General features: G+C 50.0%; 1 protein-coding gene across 3 annotated transcripts in view; it reads left to right on the top strand.

Annotated features, from left to right (window-relative positions):
• Positions 1 to 1,424: 1,424 nt before the first annotated feature.
• SKOR2 (SKI family transcriptional corepressor 2) overlaps positions 1,425 to 16,712 on the top strand; it is a 50,828-nt gene continuing 35,540 nt past the window's right edge. Inside the window, exons 1-2 of one of the 3 annotated variants that reach the window (XM_084780825.1) lie at positions 1,425 to 1,511; positions 13,194 to 15,856. In XM_084780825.1, the coding sequence (XP_084636951.1) occupies positions 13,244 to 15,856 (2,613 nt within the window). In that variant the 5' untranslated portion in view covers positions 1,425 to 1,511; positions 13,194 to 13,243. Of the gene's footprint in view, positions 1,512 to 10,915; positions 11,068 to 13,141; positions 15,857 to 16,712 lie in introns of those variants that run through there. The other 2 variants (XM_084780824.1, XM_084780823.1) reach the window with 2 other exon arrangements.

The following is a 16,712-nucleotide window of genomic DNA, read 5'->3' as shown; positions in this document are numbered from 1 at the left end:
GAGTTGCCAAGTCTGGTGCGTCTAGGGAGGGGGTTCTGGCTTTAATAGTCACTGAAGCCACTGGGTTGCATACCTGGTTCGCCCGAGGGCCGCTGGGCGGCCAGCAGTGTGCGGACTCTGCCCAGCATAATCCGTCTATGATGCCTTCCACCCGCCAGCACAGGGCTGTTCTCTTAATGAATTACTAATGAGTTAAAATTGGGCAGCAGGCTTAATTAAAGCGTAGAGGCAATGTGTTTACCACATTGTAATTGAACTCATTAGGGCTATGGCTTTTTGTTTTTTAAGCAGCCGTCTTTCCTTCTCTGCATCGAATAATCTATGGGAATCGTTTATTAGAGAAGGGGGCGGGGCAGCGAGAGGCAGTACATCAATTCTCTGAATGAAAAGGACAGGCAGGGTGCGGGCGGGCGGGGAGAGTGTCATACCTCCACTCCTTGATGCCTTGGTGGATCAGGGTCCAGGCCAAGACTTCCTAAGAAGTGCAAAGCAAGGAAAGTTGTCCCATGGGTCAGATCAGCACCAGGGTAGTAACTTAGGGACTAGGCCAGTGCAGAAAACCTCCCTTCGAAAAGCCACCTAAGTCATCCTAAATTCTGTCCTCACCACTAGAACCTTCTCCGCGCCCCCCCCCCCATCCGCAGCCCTGAACTCTACCTGGAAACCTCTGGCCCAAACATGTCAAACCCCCCCCCCCAGTTTGACACTCTCTAATGACATCTCTAAAACTTCCCCTCCCCCTAGACTGGAAGGACTCACTCTTAGGACTTTAACCTTCCCAGCAGTCTTCTCTTAGTTCCTCAGATACTCAATTGATGTCCACAGCCAGCCTCTTGGCCCAGCCTCCCCTCAGGTGGTTGTTCCCCAAGAACTGGAGAAGGGATGTAGCTGTTAGTGAACCGTGGGCGACACAGGAGACCTGCAGGCCGTGGTCCAACCTTTCTCGTGAAGAGCTCAAACTCAGCCCAGGCTAAGCACACCGATGTGCACGGCCAACCTTTTTTGCCCTAGGCCTCACTGCAGTTACCCGCCCTCAACCTCGCCTTCTTCTCGTGCTGTTTTAACTACTGGGCACTGAGAGGGTGAGGGGTGAAGGACTGTCTCTGCGCTGTGGCCCTGCCCTGCTCTGCCTGACCAACAGGCGGCATCAGAGGCCCAGGACTGAGCTGGGAAGTGGGGGTGCGGATCTTGAGCTAGCTAAACCGAGAAGCTGGGTGCGAGGAGATCGACCCCTACCCCAAACTTACAAACTTGTGGAGAAGGGGAGTAGGAAGTGCTTAGGGGCTGCCGGGAAGGGAGAGCAGGGGAGGGGCGAGATCCGACTGGGACTCGGAGGAGGACCCGCCCGCAAGCTGGCACGCAGAGGAACGCGGGCTGCGGGCGGCGGCGGATCCCGCGCGAGGGAGGCGGCGAGCGCCGCGGGAGACAGAGCCGGAGCAGCCGCCGACCGCCAGGCAGGCGGGAGGATCTAACACTGAGGGCCGAAGACCGCGCGCGGGCAGCGCGGGCAGGTAAGTGGCCTCATCCTCTGCCCTCCGCCTCCACTCCTTTGGAGAACCCGAGCTGAAAGGCACTCTAGGAATTTCCGGCCCCAGTGGAGTCCCACCGCTGACCCCGACCTCCTCCCTCCCCTTTGGCATTAAACTCAACCGGGTTCCCAAGTGCCCGCCTCGCACCTTTTGTAGGTTTTGTCAAAGTCTCCCCTTCTGCCCGCCCACCCACCCCCGCCCCCGCCCGCACCACCCTACCTCTTCTTTCCTCCTGACCCAGGAGGTTGAGGTAAATTGTTTCTAATTTGTTGGTAAAAGATTAATTGCAGAGGGTGGGTCTATTTGATTAAGGCAATTAATCTTTGGTTACAGTGTTCCTGTTGTCAGGAGGCGGGGCGGGAGGGTGGATAGCAGGGGGGGGACGGTTGAAGGCAGAGAAAGCAAACAAGACTTTTTTGGAGAGGAGTACCCCTGCCTGGGGTCAAATTCAGATCTTCCACCCTACACCACCACCCACCCTCTAGTGCACCACCACCCGCCAACCCGCAGCCTCTGGACTTAGGCTGGAGGTTTCAGCACAATCTGGTCCGGACAGCGACTCCTGCGGATGAGCTCCGTAACTTCTGGTCTCTGGAGGCTGTTAGAGGCCAGAGAGGACCGAGATGAGTATACCCCTCCCACGTCGCCTCCGGTCCAACTACTGGGTTCTCTTTCTCTTGTGATTTAAAGCAGGATTAAGCCAAATGCAGTCCCGAGACCAACCCTAAAAACTACCGTGGGTACAGGAAAGGAACCTCTAACTCCCCCTTGTAAAGTTCCCAAAGCGGAGTTTTCTCTCTTCCTGAATAATTAATGCTGCTCATAAATAATTGAAGAAGACAGTGGAGAAGGGAAGAGAGAGGAGGTGAGTGAGAGTCAGAGCGGCCAAAGAGAGATCGAAGAGTTTGTTAAAGGACCATTAAAGAAGCCTTGCTGGGAATGGCATCCCTCCATAGATCACACGGAGCTGTTTCGCCCTGGCATGGGGTAAAAGCAGGAGGCAAGGAGCCTAGTTGAGTGAGGGGGGGGGGGTGGCCAAACCTGAAACACCCACATCACAGGGCCCTGGGGACCTGAGGCTTCCCTTCGTCTCTGTGCTAAAAACTCTTAAGTGTGGAAGTTCCAAGTTGCCCAGTAAAGACTCTGGGGGCGGGTTGGGGGGCAAACCTGGGATTTGAGCTCTGTCAGTTCTGCTCAGGGCTTCGGCCAGAGCTGCTCAATCTCAGCTCATCTGCAGGTTCCTCCCCCAAAGTTATCTTTACCTCATTCAAACCCACGCCATTTTATCCTTCTCAAGTGATCCAAAGCCTTGGATCGGCAGCTTCCAGCTGGTTCTTTCCCGTCAGCACCTGCAGTCTTACTGCCCCCATGTTTCACACTATTCTGTGTCCTAAGCGCCTCCACTTCAAGACTCCCTTCTGTCTCCAGCGTGCTGACTTCTGATCTTACATCCAAACTGGCAGGGATCTCAGAACCGAGATGAAATCCAAGAAGAAATTCCTATGCTTAGGCTGGAGGACTTTGGCTTCTCTGGGAAGCTCTGGACAGCTAGCCACACAGCTTCTAGAATGAAACTCTTCAGGGTCCCTGGACCCTGTAGAATTTGGCTGGGACTCTGAAGAAGTTATTGTAGACTGCAGTACCAGCACTGGCTAAGACTCAGACCTGCCAGGGACTCCAGGAGCCTCCCTCCGAGTTTGTCCACCGCTAAAGAGTTTCTATCATGCTCTCATCTGTTATGTTCATCTCCTAATCTCTGAGCATTCCAAAGCCCAACTTATTTCCCAACTGGGAATTACAGGCAGTTTATGAAGAGGGAAATTGTTGCCCAAGCCTCGAGGAGTTTGGGCTTTATACAAAAACCTACAGTGAGTTATATTTCCCACGCACATCAACTCCACTCCACTCTGCAAACCCAGAGCTTATTTTTTAAGAACTGGGAGTCCTGAGGGGGCAAGGTAAGTGGGGTGGGGGAGTCTTCTGGGGTTGTATGTGCACCAATAGGGACAAAACCTAGGAGAAGCGTGAAACTAGACAATGGAGTAAGAGGAAATGAGATAGGAGAGGCTAGCCCTGGAGCCAGTGTGTTGTTTACTTCTCATATAAAATACAAGTCTCCCAAATAGGACGTTACTGCAAACAGTTATCAATAATGAATGGATCTCCTGTAATAAAATACTTACATAATTAGCACAAGTCAAGTGGTTGCATTATGCTGACCTTTTGGCAGTTCCGAGCTGGAGAATTTTGCTCCAGAAATCCTCAGAATGCCATTTATGTTCTCAAGAGAGGGTGAAAAACGAAGTACTTGCCTCGCCTTCTAGTCTGCTATGATATGGTTTTCCATTTCTGAACCAGAACGTAAGTACTTCTGAAATATAACAGAAAACTCTCTTTGGTGAATTCAGAACAGTCATTAACATTCAGTTTTAAGTGAATGTTAACAGTAAATAAAGAAATCTCTTGATTGTAATAGTAGTAACAAAGCAATAATTACCCAGTAGGTGGTCATCAGTAATGATAAATGTGTCATTATTACTGTGTGAGTCTGGGAACTCGCTTTTGGAAACTACTTCAGACTTTTTAGCAGCATGGCTGGTTACAAAGCATTTCTTAGCCTGCAAAAGCCATATAATTTTATACACAATTTAGGTGAAAATAAATTTAAATCTGTATATTACATTTTTAATTTCAAGTTAGTAATTAAAGTTGCTTCATTATATCTCCTCTGAAACCCTCAGTGCTCATCTCCCTGGTTTGTTTGTGCAATTTGTTTCTAAGACACCCAAGGTTACACAGTTCTAAAAGATGGAAAATTTAATTATTTGCCTACATTAAGAGTTTGTCGGTGATATCATAATATGTTTTGGAAAAGTTTGGGATGCTATTGCCTTTGGTCTGGGGATATTCCTGAAAATATGACACCCAGCAAATATTCAGATAGTATACTGAAAGGACTTTTCATTTTTGTGTGTTTTAAGGTATTTCTTTTAACAACAACAAAAAATCTTTCAACCTTGGTGCTTAAAGGCTTCAAAGTTTGGGGAGCTAATTATGAGGTCTATCTGAGTAATCTGTCACCACCACCTTTCGCTAACACAAAGTTAAAGTTCGCATACAGAAGAAAACGCTTGCTGCTAACTGGAACCCCAGGAAGCGCATGGCAGTTTATTAGTGTAACAGCGAATAGGATCAAGCTTGAGGGCAAAGCAGATTTTCCAGGTGTGCAGTATTTGGGGGGAAGAACAGGAAAGGAAAAACAAAACAACATGCCTCCCCCACCACCGGAAAATAAAATCTAATGTTCTATCTAGCAGTGTCATCTGGGGAAATGTTAAATGTGTATCTATGTCATTTTCTCTCCAGTGACACATCAACAGAAGGCTGTGCCCCTCCCCCAGCCACCGCCCTCCCTCTCTTTTCCAAGCTTTAAAAGGTCCTTGTTCTAGATCTTCTGTGTCAGTCGCTTCTTAAACTAGTTCCCTGAAATAAAAGAGCGACTTACAAAATAAAATAAGCCCGAGCTTCATTTTATATACTTTGTAGTAGTTGAAATCTTCATACAATTAAAGACTCTTGTGAGAATGCACCCAAATAATACTTGCCTTAGTTTTCTCTTTCACGGTCTCTGCTTCCTGCGTCACTTTCTGTCTCTCTCTCTCTCTCTCTCTCTCTCTCTCTCTCTCCCTCTCCTTCTCTCCCATTTCCCCTTTTCTCTTTTCCCTTCTTTAGGAATGGCAATCAAAAAATAAAATAAAAGCAAAAAAAAAAAAGAGAGCAGGCATCTTGTCTTGTTATTCATTATTATAGCATAGCAGCATCTTTGAGATGCATCTTTGCCAATAAAAACTCCATGTAGATGCCTACCCTTTTGTTGCAGCAGCCTACGTTATTCAGGAGCAGAGACAAAAGCCTGGAGTGATGTGATCTAAATGAGCTCCGGGGTTTTCCAGCTGGGACCACCTCCATTTCAAAGGACCCCCCTCCTTTTCAGTGTGCAGGGAAAGGGAGTGGAGGGGGGTAGGTCATGTATGTATGCATGCTCCCGGAGAGCGAGGGAGAAGACAGGGAAGGGAAGACAGCCCGGTGCACACGCTTGCTCTTGTGCCACCGTTTATCCTTGATGCACATTTGCAGGTACACTCCGGGAGAAGTGTACACCCACACATCTTCGGGTGTTGTTGTTGCCTCTGAATTTCATCTTGATCAACTAATATTTGTTAAGTGGCCAGCACATATGCTAACTTCATGGTCCAACCTGGATTTATTGCTTCCTATAAATGATGTACCACATGTCTCGCTGTGTTCAATAGGTATGTGAGGACTGTGAGGGAATAAATGTTCATCCTTTGTTTAAAGAAGGAAAAATAATTCCAGCAGCAAATGTCCTAAATCTCTGCAAACAGATAAAGAGCTTTCTCTGCCATTTACACAAATTCAAGTTTTCTTCCGATGATGGCTTCCCTCAGTAAAGAAAAATTAAGACTTGATTCCTCCCCCAGAGTTTCTATTTCTTATAACAGTGTGTGCTTCAAACTTAAGACTGGATCACTAACTCCCATGAAGACTTTAAGGGTACATAGTTTCAGGGGCACATATTCTCTCCCATTCTCTTCCTCAAGAAACTTTGTGTTCCCATTGCTTTTCAGAGGCAGCCAGGGAAAGGGTCTTCTTCTTCAATAGACAATATTTAGAGAAGGCTCTAAGATTGTATCCACTCCCAAAAGTTCCAGGGCTGTCATCATTTCTTTATGATTTCCATCATAATAATAAACCTTTGGTTGGCTTTCTTGTTTTACTTAATATGACTCTGAATGAGTCAGTGAAGTGAAAATCAGGGAATTTGTGTTAGGTTTGTTCACCAAGTTGCAGAAAGGATGGCAATTGAGAAGTGAGAGTAGTGAGCAATCATCATTATGACCATTATGGCCTTGATAATTTTTATTATTAATTTCTTCAAAGTGGAATGGACAAACACTTGTTGAGATTTCGGCTACCTGTGTATAAAACAAACACTAAAATTTGGTATGGTGGCACATATTGTAATCCCAGCAGTGGGTAGGCTAATGCCAGAGAATTGAAAGTTTGGGATTCCCATCTATAGATAAATAGATGATAGGCAGATTATAATTAACTTAACGTTGTACTGTAACTTAACTTGATGTTACTTGGAGAACACATACTACTCTTCTGATGACTCAAGTTCAATTCTCAGCACTCACATTGCTGTGGCTCACCAAGCTTGTTAACTCCAACTCCAGGGGACTCCAATACCTCTGGCATTCACAAGCATCTATACTTACATACATGCACGTGCATGCGCATGTGTGTGCACATGAGCACACACACACACACACTTTAAGATAAAATAAATCTTTTTAAAATACCTTATCACTTAAGGACAAAATATAGTTTTCGAGAGAGAAACTGATATTCCTGCAGGTAATTTTTCCTCATTTCTGCTCAATAAGTTAAAGCATCACTGATGCCATTTATTGTGGAGCCATTTGCGCTATCTAGCACATCTTTGAACAGACAGAGCCCTTGTTCTCATTCTCCAGGGAAGGGCAGTTTAGAGTAGCATCTATTAAGTGTGTCAAGCACATCGTGTGTGTGTGTGTGTGTGTGTGTGTGTGTGTGTGTGTGTGTGTGTGTACAATTTAATTCTCACTTCATCCCAGTGTGCTACTTATCAATCTCCCCTTTTTGCAGGTGAAACTTGGGAAATGTAGGTGTTTGGGCAAGTTTCCACAGCTGAGAGGTAGTGGCAAAGCAATTTGTACCAGCTTCATGTGACTACAAACCCCCTTTAATTTGGTGACTACATCTGCCCACCAGGCTTCAAATTTCCTTATGCATCTCCTTTTGCACCCCTGGGAGTCAGAGGAAAATCCTCTTTCCCTACCATGTCAGGAGCATCTATGTCAAAGAGAGGAACAGAAATATTCCTTCTTGAGAGTGAAAATAAACAAAAAGGGAACAGGAGTGAGAGGGAGGGATACGGGTGGGCATGAGTCTCTGATATGCAGCTACTATGGGTTCCTCAGCGCCTAGATGAGAGTTCGAAGAGAGGCTAGCTGGTGTTTCTTGTTGTTATGGATTTCTTTATTAAGGTCTTTATCTTCTAAACGGGGCAGATATGAGAAGTTAAAGGTGTGATTCCCACATCACCTCTTGCTTGCCTCTTAAATGTAATGGGCCCTGCCTCTGCCCAAAGCTGAATCTAATGCTCCCATGGCGAGAGGCTAGGAGGGTCCGTCCAGGATCTGTTATGCCTCGGAGCAGCGCATTGCGTCAGCACCGCGGACAGCTCCTCCCCTCGCCTTCGCCAAGGCTCCGCTCGAACCGCTGCGGGCTCGGTATCAAACCGCTTCCAAAGTGGAGGACTCCGTCCTGCCTTGGTTTGGGTTCCCTTCAACCAGGTCTTAATAGCCTTAGCTATAAGACTCCATCAGCGCTGGAGAGCTAGCCGTGTGCTCTTGCATGGAGGCCTCGCCTCTCGTCTCTCGCCTCTCCAGTTCCAAGGAGGGCAGCTTGGTTTGTGGTTTTCCTCTGGGTCCGGACGTCGGGCTCCTTTACCTGTCCTTGACCTGGGTGAACCGCAGCCGCCCGGAATGGAGATGGGAGTGGAAATGCTCTCCTTTGTGCGGTGATAGATCATGCAAGCGGGTGACACCAGTTTAACCAATAAAACTATTTGAATCAATTAGTAGGCTGAAGAGAGTCCCGACGTGTAAAATGCATGTCCGCTCAAATAGGAAAGCATTGATTAACTCGTTCCAAAGGGCTTCCTCCTGCCTGGGCCTGTCAGGGTCCCAGATGCCAGGGCAAGGATTGGCATAGCCCTGAGCAGCAGCAGCAGGGACTTGTTCAAGGCAAACAAAGGGTCTGAGGCAGTGGGTAGCACAGTTGCTCACAGAACACAAATGGGCTGCCATTCCTCTAACTTGGACATCCAGAAAAGATTCTCTGAGAATCTGAGCAGAATACACTTTGGGGATGAAGAAAAAAAAAAAAGAAACTATTTTATGCCTACACATTCCAAGAATGCAACTGACCTGGTTTTCCAGCAGGACACCCAGACTTGCTAGGGAAATAAAATACTGACTCTTCTTAAAGTCATTTGAGTAAAAAATATTTAGCCTTATACTGCACATTTCTCTTTCTAGAGAAACTTTTTTTTAAAAAAATCACAGTGTCAGGCTTTTATTCAGTGAATCTCCAAAGCACTGTGATAGGCAAGGAAGAAGTAACTGCTCATGCCACTGTGAGCGGAGTCAGTGCCAGGACAGAAGAATAGAAGGCAAGGAGCTAGCCAGATAAATTTCTTTTCAATGAAAGATGCCTTTGAAGAAGACACCTTTTTAAGAGTAGGAGTCTGCCCTTTTAGTAAATAGGGGAGCTTCATAGTAAAAGCATAAACCCTAGGGCACTTCCTCCACACAGGCAGTTCCCAAAGGTGCCTCAGCGAGAGATGATCAACTTCTTTCATCCCAATTCTAGTCTAAGAGCCTGCCCATGTTGTGGCTTTCTGAATGGCTGGAGCTTTCTTTCCTTCCAGCATCCTGGGATCTGGGAACAGACTGAGCAAATCTAAACTTATTTTACAGGAGCCCTCAACTCCAAAAAGGAGGCAGGCAAAAGATGTGGGCTTGACCATGGAACCGTGGAAAACAGGCTTAGGGATGGCCAGTTGGGCAAGAAGACTACTCATGTTTGTCTTCCGGGTGGTGGGGTTAGAAAATGGCAATGGTGCTGTTTAGACCCGGCAGCCGGGCAGTCCAAGTTTTCCTTCTTATAAAGGAAGCATTAGACAGGAAGCACTGGGCTGACTTCAGGCCCTTCAGGTAGGCTCTAATTTTTGCTTTTGGTGCCCTTAAATATAAGGAGATCCTTGATAAATCCTTTCACTGCCACTTGACACTTCTGCCTCCGACAAAACCCACCACCTTTCTCATGTTTTCTAAAAAAAAAAAAAAAAAAAAAAAAAAAAAAAAAAAAAAAAACCAACTCCTGAGCAAAGGCCTTGACTTCCTTGGTTCCCCCTTGGCTTTGTTAAGCTATGGAGAGCTGTTAGGGTTTCACCTGTTCATGCTAGTATTTAGCAAGTGTCTGTGCTATCATAGGATCTGGTCAGGCTTTGGGTTTAGTGGAGATGTCTGTCATTTCTACAGCATAAACTGTCCGTCCCTAAGTCTATCTCACCCGGCAGTAACTGGACTTCATCTGGCATAGCACTGGAAGAACATACTCGCTGGCCTTAGAATGTCCTCCAAACAAATGGCTTCTTTACATCGTGATAGACTGGCCAGTGGCTGCTCTGGCTCTTTGCACACTTCATTAATATCCCAGGGTGTGCCTCACTTTGGGAGAACTATAGAGAAAGGTTCCTTCTCCTCCAAGCCAGCTCCTTTTTGTGGGGAGGTTCTGCATTCTTTTACAGGAGTCTGCAGAAATATATTTCTCCAGGGGAATTGGCAATTTGTCCAAGAGCCTCTGTAATAGACCATCCTACTTTTCCTTGTGTGGACATGGCCTGCATAGCTCTTATAAAAATGAATTAGAGGGGTGTTCTAATCGACATTGGTGGACGAATGCACACTGGCACCCACAGTCCTCTTCAGCCAGTGTACTCACAGTTGACAAATCAGGCTAGGCTCAGTGGCTACTTTGCCCTGAAAAGGAAGTGCAAACCTGGGCTCGCTGACCTCTTCCTGCAGTCCTGTTTCCACATTGGGCACCCAATGGAGAAACTTCTCTCCTTTCTCTCATTTCTGCAGTGTTTCAAAGGAGGTGCTGAGAGTAATCCGCTCTCCAAACGACTGCATTTTGCATCTTCGGAAACACAGAGGCTGCTAGTGTGCTCCCTGCAGCGGAGAATTCGTTCAGGAAGGAGGGTGACTTCCAGAAATCAGAAAGGACTAATATGGACAGGCAGACTTTAGATTGCTAGGCATTCTAGAATCTCCCTAGGATGCACGCAAGCGATTCAGCTTTGGACTCCTAAACCAGATCAGGGGGTACAGTCTCATTGCTGTGTTTTGTTCCCAGGTTGAGGAGCTGCCAGTTGCAGTTGGCTAGGTGGTGGCTTTCGTGCCTGCTGGAAAAGGATCTCTATGTAGCTCCTTCTTGCTTTCGCTCTCCCCCTCCCTCCCTGTAACATGCCAGCCCTTTAATGTGGAGTGTCAGGGAGACGGTGACGTCACCCTGCCCGCTGGGTGGCGTCCCCTCCAACGGACACGAGTTCAGAGACAGAGAAAGGCGCTGTCAGACTGCGCTCCACTTGGGGCTCGCTTGCCGCGGGTTTCCGCGCGCCCACACTTTCTGCGGTGGAGGGGACACCCCGCCGCAATCCAGGCCCTACTCTGCCCCCCGCCGGGGTTCGAGTGCCATTAGCTCGCTCCTGCGCCTGGATCTTCTCTCAGCTCGCCTGAGTCCTGCCCGCTGTATTCGAGGACCCGCTTGGATGCTTCGCCTCCGAGCGCCCTCGGAAAATGGGCCGGCAGCCTCGCGCCTAAAGACATCGAGGGGTTACCAGGTACTGCTCGAACCAGCCGGTCTTGACTCGCCTGGGTGGTTAAAGAAACCCAGCGGAGGAGTTTCTGTAAAAGGTGGAGGGTGGCGCGGGCCTCGGAAATGATGGGTATCAGAGCCAGGAGAATGAATTTGGGGGTTCTTGCCTCTAAGGCAGATGGAGAAGTTTGTCAGGTTCCCTTTTCAGTTCAAGTAACTTTTAATTGTCTTTCCTTTCACCTCTCAGAAGATATCTCAACCCAAATCTTATTTCTATCGCTGCTGATGGAGTTTCTAGAAGGGTTTGGGGTAAAACTGAGGGACACCCCGAGCAGGCACTTCTGCCGGGTCTTCCGCTTTGAAGACTGCGGTTCCTAACATGGAACCAACTCCATCACCATGGCGCATGTTTCTAAGAAGCGAAAGTTCGAGTTCTCCCAGGGTCATACTGAGATAAGACAGTCTTCTCTGAGAGAAAAAAAAAAGGAGCCTGGAAGGGCCATCAGACAAAACTAGAGTTGGTGATGTCAAGCTCAGGTATCACCACGCCTTGAGTGCCATTTAATGTCCCAACGCCCCAAAAATACGGCCTTTGATCTATCTATGAAGCGACTGACTGGACGCGCCTAGCTTCCCCCCCCCCCCTCCTTCGATGGAGTTCGGGTTTGTTCGGCCTTCTTGGAGGTCGCGTAGTGAAATGCGAGCTGAGTATCCCTGGGCAGGGTAGCAGGTCAGAGGAGGTCATCTAGATGTCACGGGACCCAAAGGAGGAACATTGCTGCAATCACTTGGTTGGGGGAATTGGTTAGTGTAGTCGCTGTGGTCGATATAATAAAATCCAGTTTGCGGCCAGGCAATGTCCATTGGTGACTTTCCAGGGCAAAGGACAGCTCTGGCCTACACATAATGCAAGTAGCTACTGGAAGAGCATTGCTTGTTTTCCTGGGGAATGCTCAATTTAACTCGTTTTGACTTATCGGGTTTTTGTCGCACAGGTTTCTTTCCTCTGCCTTTTCCTATATTTTCAACTTAATGGATATTTATCCCCCCCCCCATTGGGGTATCCAGCTGGCACCAGGTGAAAACAGGGGTTTTATTTTGAGGGAACCCATACAACCCCTTTCAGTGCACCCATGGTTGATCTTGGAACTATGGTTCCCGCTGGGCACACTTTCAACAATATGGGCATGGCCAAGGGTGGAAATGTCACAAAAGTTTACTTGTGTTAAACTGATATACTTTTTTTTTAAGCCTCTGCCAGTCATGATCCCCAAGCACTGTTTCTTTGTGCGCTTTTGGGTTTAACATATTTGCCTGTACAGATCCGTACCTTGTATAAAAATGACAGGGAAGCTCTTTTTTTAAAAAAAGTTTGTCTCCAACTTCTTGATCCGCATAACTAGAACTAGAAACTCTCAGCTCATGAAATGGGCCTTTAAAATTTTGAAAACAACACACTTTATTTTGGGGCAATCATGCATATAGCTTTTCCTCACCCCCATCCTTCAAAATTTCTAATTAAAGTAAAAATAACACCTAAAACACGAAAGGGAAAGAAGAGATTTTGTTTTGTTTTAATGAGCAACATTCCCATCAGTAGTGAATCTACCCACCCCCCCCCAAAAAAACCCACAAATACCACAAAAATCACTTTTCAAAATGTTTGGGTTAAATTTTGTAACCAAATTTGTTTTTTTCCAAGCATCTCTCCCTCCCCTCCCACCCCTAAAATTTGGGTTTTAGTGGCCAAGCCCAAGCTCTTCGTGACTTGTATAATCATTAGCGACAACAGTCATCACTTTCCCATTCCTATCGTTCCAATTATCATTTTATTCCATAAATCCGGGATGTCTTGCGTTTCTTAGGACTTTGCTAAAATAGATAAACAGACAGACAGACAGCTAGATAGACAGAATTTACTTGAGAGGAGTAGGACACCAGACAAATCGCTGAACTTCCTCAAGGGCAACCTTGAGAGAGGTAGGTTTTAAAAGATGCCCTTTGAGAACCTGAAACTTGCTCAGTTGCCCAGTAATAGCCACGTCTTAACCAAGGCAAGAAAGCTATTGTAATTTTCAGTTAGTTCCCAACCCCACATCTCTGTCTTAAGGCCAGGAAGGTTTCAAGTCAACGTTCTCCTTTCCTTTCCAGTCTCCAAGGCAAACCCGGAGCGCTAAGCCCGTGGTTCCTCAGTGGAGGAGATGGCTTCCAGCCCACTGCCAGGGCCCAACGACATCCTACTCTCATCTCCTTCGAGCGCCTTCCAGCCAGACACACTGAGCCAGCCTCGGCCAGGCCACGCCAACCTCAAACCTAACCAGGTGGGCCAGGTGATCCTGTATGGCATTCCCATCGTGTCCTTGGTGATCGACGGGCAGGAGCGCCTGTGCCTGGCGCAGATTTCCAATACCCTTCTCAAGAACTTTAGCTACAACGAGATCCACAACCGCCGCGTGGCGCTGGGCATCACGTGCGTGCAGTGCACACCTGTCCAACTGGAGATCCTGCGGCGCGCTGGGGCCATGCCCATCTCTTCGAGGCGCTGTGGCATGATCACCAAGCGTGAGGCTGAGCGTCTCTGTAAGTCATTCCTAGGCGAAAACCGGCCGCCCAAGCTACCAGACAACTTCGCCTTCGACGTGTCGCACGAGTGTGCCTGGGGCTGCCGTGGCAGCTTCATCCCCGCGCGCTACAATAGCTCTCGCGCCAAGTGCATCAAGTGCAGCTACTGCAACATGTACTTCTCACCCAACAAGTTTATTTTCCACTCCCACCGCACCCCAGACGCCAAGTACACGCAGCCAGACGCAGCCAACTTCAATTCCTGGCGCCGCCACCTTAAGCTCACCGACAAGAGCCCTCAGGACGAGCTAGTCTTCGCATGGGAGGACGTCAAGGCCATGTTCAATGGTGGCAGCCGCAAGCGTGCGCTGCCTCAGCCCAGCGCTCACCCGGCCTGCCACCCTCTCAGTTCCGTCAAGGCAGCTGCGGTTGCGGCCGCAGCAGCAGTGGCCGGGGGCGGGGGCCTGCTGGGCCCGCACCTGCTCGGGGCTCCACCGCCGCCGCCGCCGCCACCGCCCTTGGCTGAGCTGGCAGGCTCACCGCACGCCCATCATAAGAGGCCCCGCTTCGACGACGACGACGATTCCCTACAGGAGGCGGCCGTGGTGGCTGCAGCCAGCCTTTCAGCCGCCGCCGCCAGCCTATCGGTGGCTGCAGCCACGGGCGGCGCCGGGCCTGGCACAGGTGGCGCCGGGGGTGGCTGCGTGACTGGCGTGGGCGTGGGTGCCAATGCGGGGGCTGGTGCAGCAGCTGGCACCAAAGGCCCACGCAGCTACCCAGTCATCCCAGTGCCCAGCAAGGGTTCGTTCGGGGGCGTACTGCAGAAGTTCCCGGGGTGCGGGGGCCTCTTCCCGCATCCTTACACCTTCCCGGCCGCTGCCGCAGCCTTTGGCTTGTGCCACAAGAAGGAGGACGCGGGAGCCTCAGCCGAGGCCCTGGGGGGAGCGGGCGCAGGGAGCGCAGGTGCTGCGCCCAAGGCAGGTCTGTCGGGACTCTTCTGGCCCGCGGGCCGCAAGGACGCCTTCTATCCGCCCTTCTGCATGTTCTGGCCACCGCGGACCCCCGGCGGGCTGCCGGTACCCACCTACCTACAGCCCCCGCCGCAGCCGCCTTCTGCGCTCGGCTGTGCGCTAGGTGACAGCCCAGCCCTGCTGCGCCAGGCCTTCCTGGACCTAGCCGAGCCTGGCGGTTCGGGTGGCAGCGCCGAGGCAGCGCCCCCGCCGGGTCAGCCTCCCCCAGGCGTGGCCAATGGTCCTGGCTCAGGCCCTCCGGCTGCGGGGGGCACCGGAGCACGCGACACTCTCTTCGAGTCGCCCCCGGGCGGCAGCGGTGGGGACTGCAGCGCCGGGTCCACGCCACCCGCAGAGTCAGGAGTGACGTCTGGGACCGGGGCTGCGGCCTCTGGAGCCGGCCCTACGGGCAATCGGGTGCCGGCACCCCATCACCCGCACCTCCTGGAAGGGCGCAAGGCGAGCGGCGGCAGCTACCACCATTCCAGCGCCTTCCGACCCGTGGGTGGCAAGGACGACGCGGAGAGCCTGGCCAAGCTACACGGGGCGTCTGCTGGAGCTCCCCACTCGGCCCCAGCGCACCACCACCACCACCACCATCACCATCACCACCCGCACCACCACCACCATCACCCTCCGCAGCCGCCGTCGCCACTGCTGCTGCTGCAGCCACAGCCAGATGAGCCGGGGTCAGAGCGCCACCACCCAGCCCCGCCGCCCCCACCTCCGCCGCCCCCTCTGGCCCCGCAGCCGCATCACCGAGGCCTTCTGTCCCCCGAGGGCACTAGCTGCAGCTACCCCAGCGAGGACAGCTCGGAAGACGAGGAGGACGAGGAGGAAGAGCAGGAGGTGGATGTGGAGAGCCACAAGCCACTCGAAGGCGAGGAAGAGGAAGACGCTCGAGATCCGGAAGATGAGGAGGAAGAAGACGAGGAGACTCGAGTCCTTCTCGGAGACTCCCTGGTTGGCGGCGGCCGGTTCCTCCAGGGCCGGGGGCTGTCGGAGAAGGGGAGCGGCCGGGACCGCACGATGCCTGCCGTGGGTGCTTTCCCTCTAGCGCTGAACTCCTCCAGGCTGCTACAGGAGGATGGGAAGCTGGGGGACCCCGGAGGCTCGGACCTGCCGGCGCCCCCGCCCCCGCCCCCGCCCCTGGCCCCCCAGAAAGCAAACGGCGGTGGAGTCAGCAGGCCAGGCAGCCCTGTCCAGCATCCATCACTGGAGGAGGAGCCCTCATACAAAGATGTAAATATTCCCTTTAGGCTCCTTCAAGCTAATTATTATTATTTAAATGCACCTTTAGGCTGAATCGGTTACATATGCGCAGGAAAGATGAATCACCGCATTTCTCCCACAGAAATGGAATATTCAATGTGTTTGGGAGCACTTATTTCCTGCTAGGGTCCTCCATGAAAATGTGGTTCCCGGTCTTTTTCTGATATGGTCTTTCGAGGCTTAGGAACTCCCTTCACCTCTTAGATTTAAGTTGAAGTTGGGCCAGACACCATAATCCAAGTCCCGTTAGCCCCCAGTTCACTAGAGAGACATTGAAACCGCTGGGATAAAATCCGTCTCATCGTTTTCCGAATGGCTCAGTGTCTCCTCTACTATGGCCTAGTTTCTTTTCAAAAGATTGAAAGCGCATTGGTTTCAAAAGTTGAATCCTCTTTTATCTTTACTGTTTTAATCAAGCCAGAACGGGTGCTCCTGTAAAGATATGTGTCTTGTAAATCAACACAGATTTGGCAAGATTTTTCCCAAGCCCCATTTCCACTAACTGAAAAGTGCTACCCAGGACCCCTCAGAAACCAGAGTTACGTTTAAATGGCTCTGCACGCTGTGTTCACTCAAGCAAAGGAAACATTTTCCAAAGCCTCAGACAGAGGTGAATCTGTTCTAATATAGTGTAGACTTGACAAATAGCATGGTGTGTTTATTTACAGGGGCTAGCCTAGCATGTATTTAATTAATCTATGTTACTTCTTAAGGCATAGTGGAGGTAATATGTAGGCACATGCATGGATTTAGGAATAAAAGCTAGTCAGAGAAGACGATCATCAAAAAAAAAAAAATATGTCTCCTGAGGCTCCATGGAGTCACT

This window comes from Acomys minous (genome assembly GCF_964271855.1).
Source record: "Acomys minous genome assembly, chromosome: 4".
Classification (NCBI taxonomy): domain Eukaryota; kingdom Metazoa; phylum Chordata; class Mammalia; order Rodentia; family Muridae; genus Acomys; species Acomys minous.
Note: the sequence above shows the minus strand (reverse complement) of the source record. Positions and strands in the feature narration are given on the sequence as shown.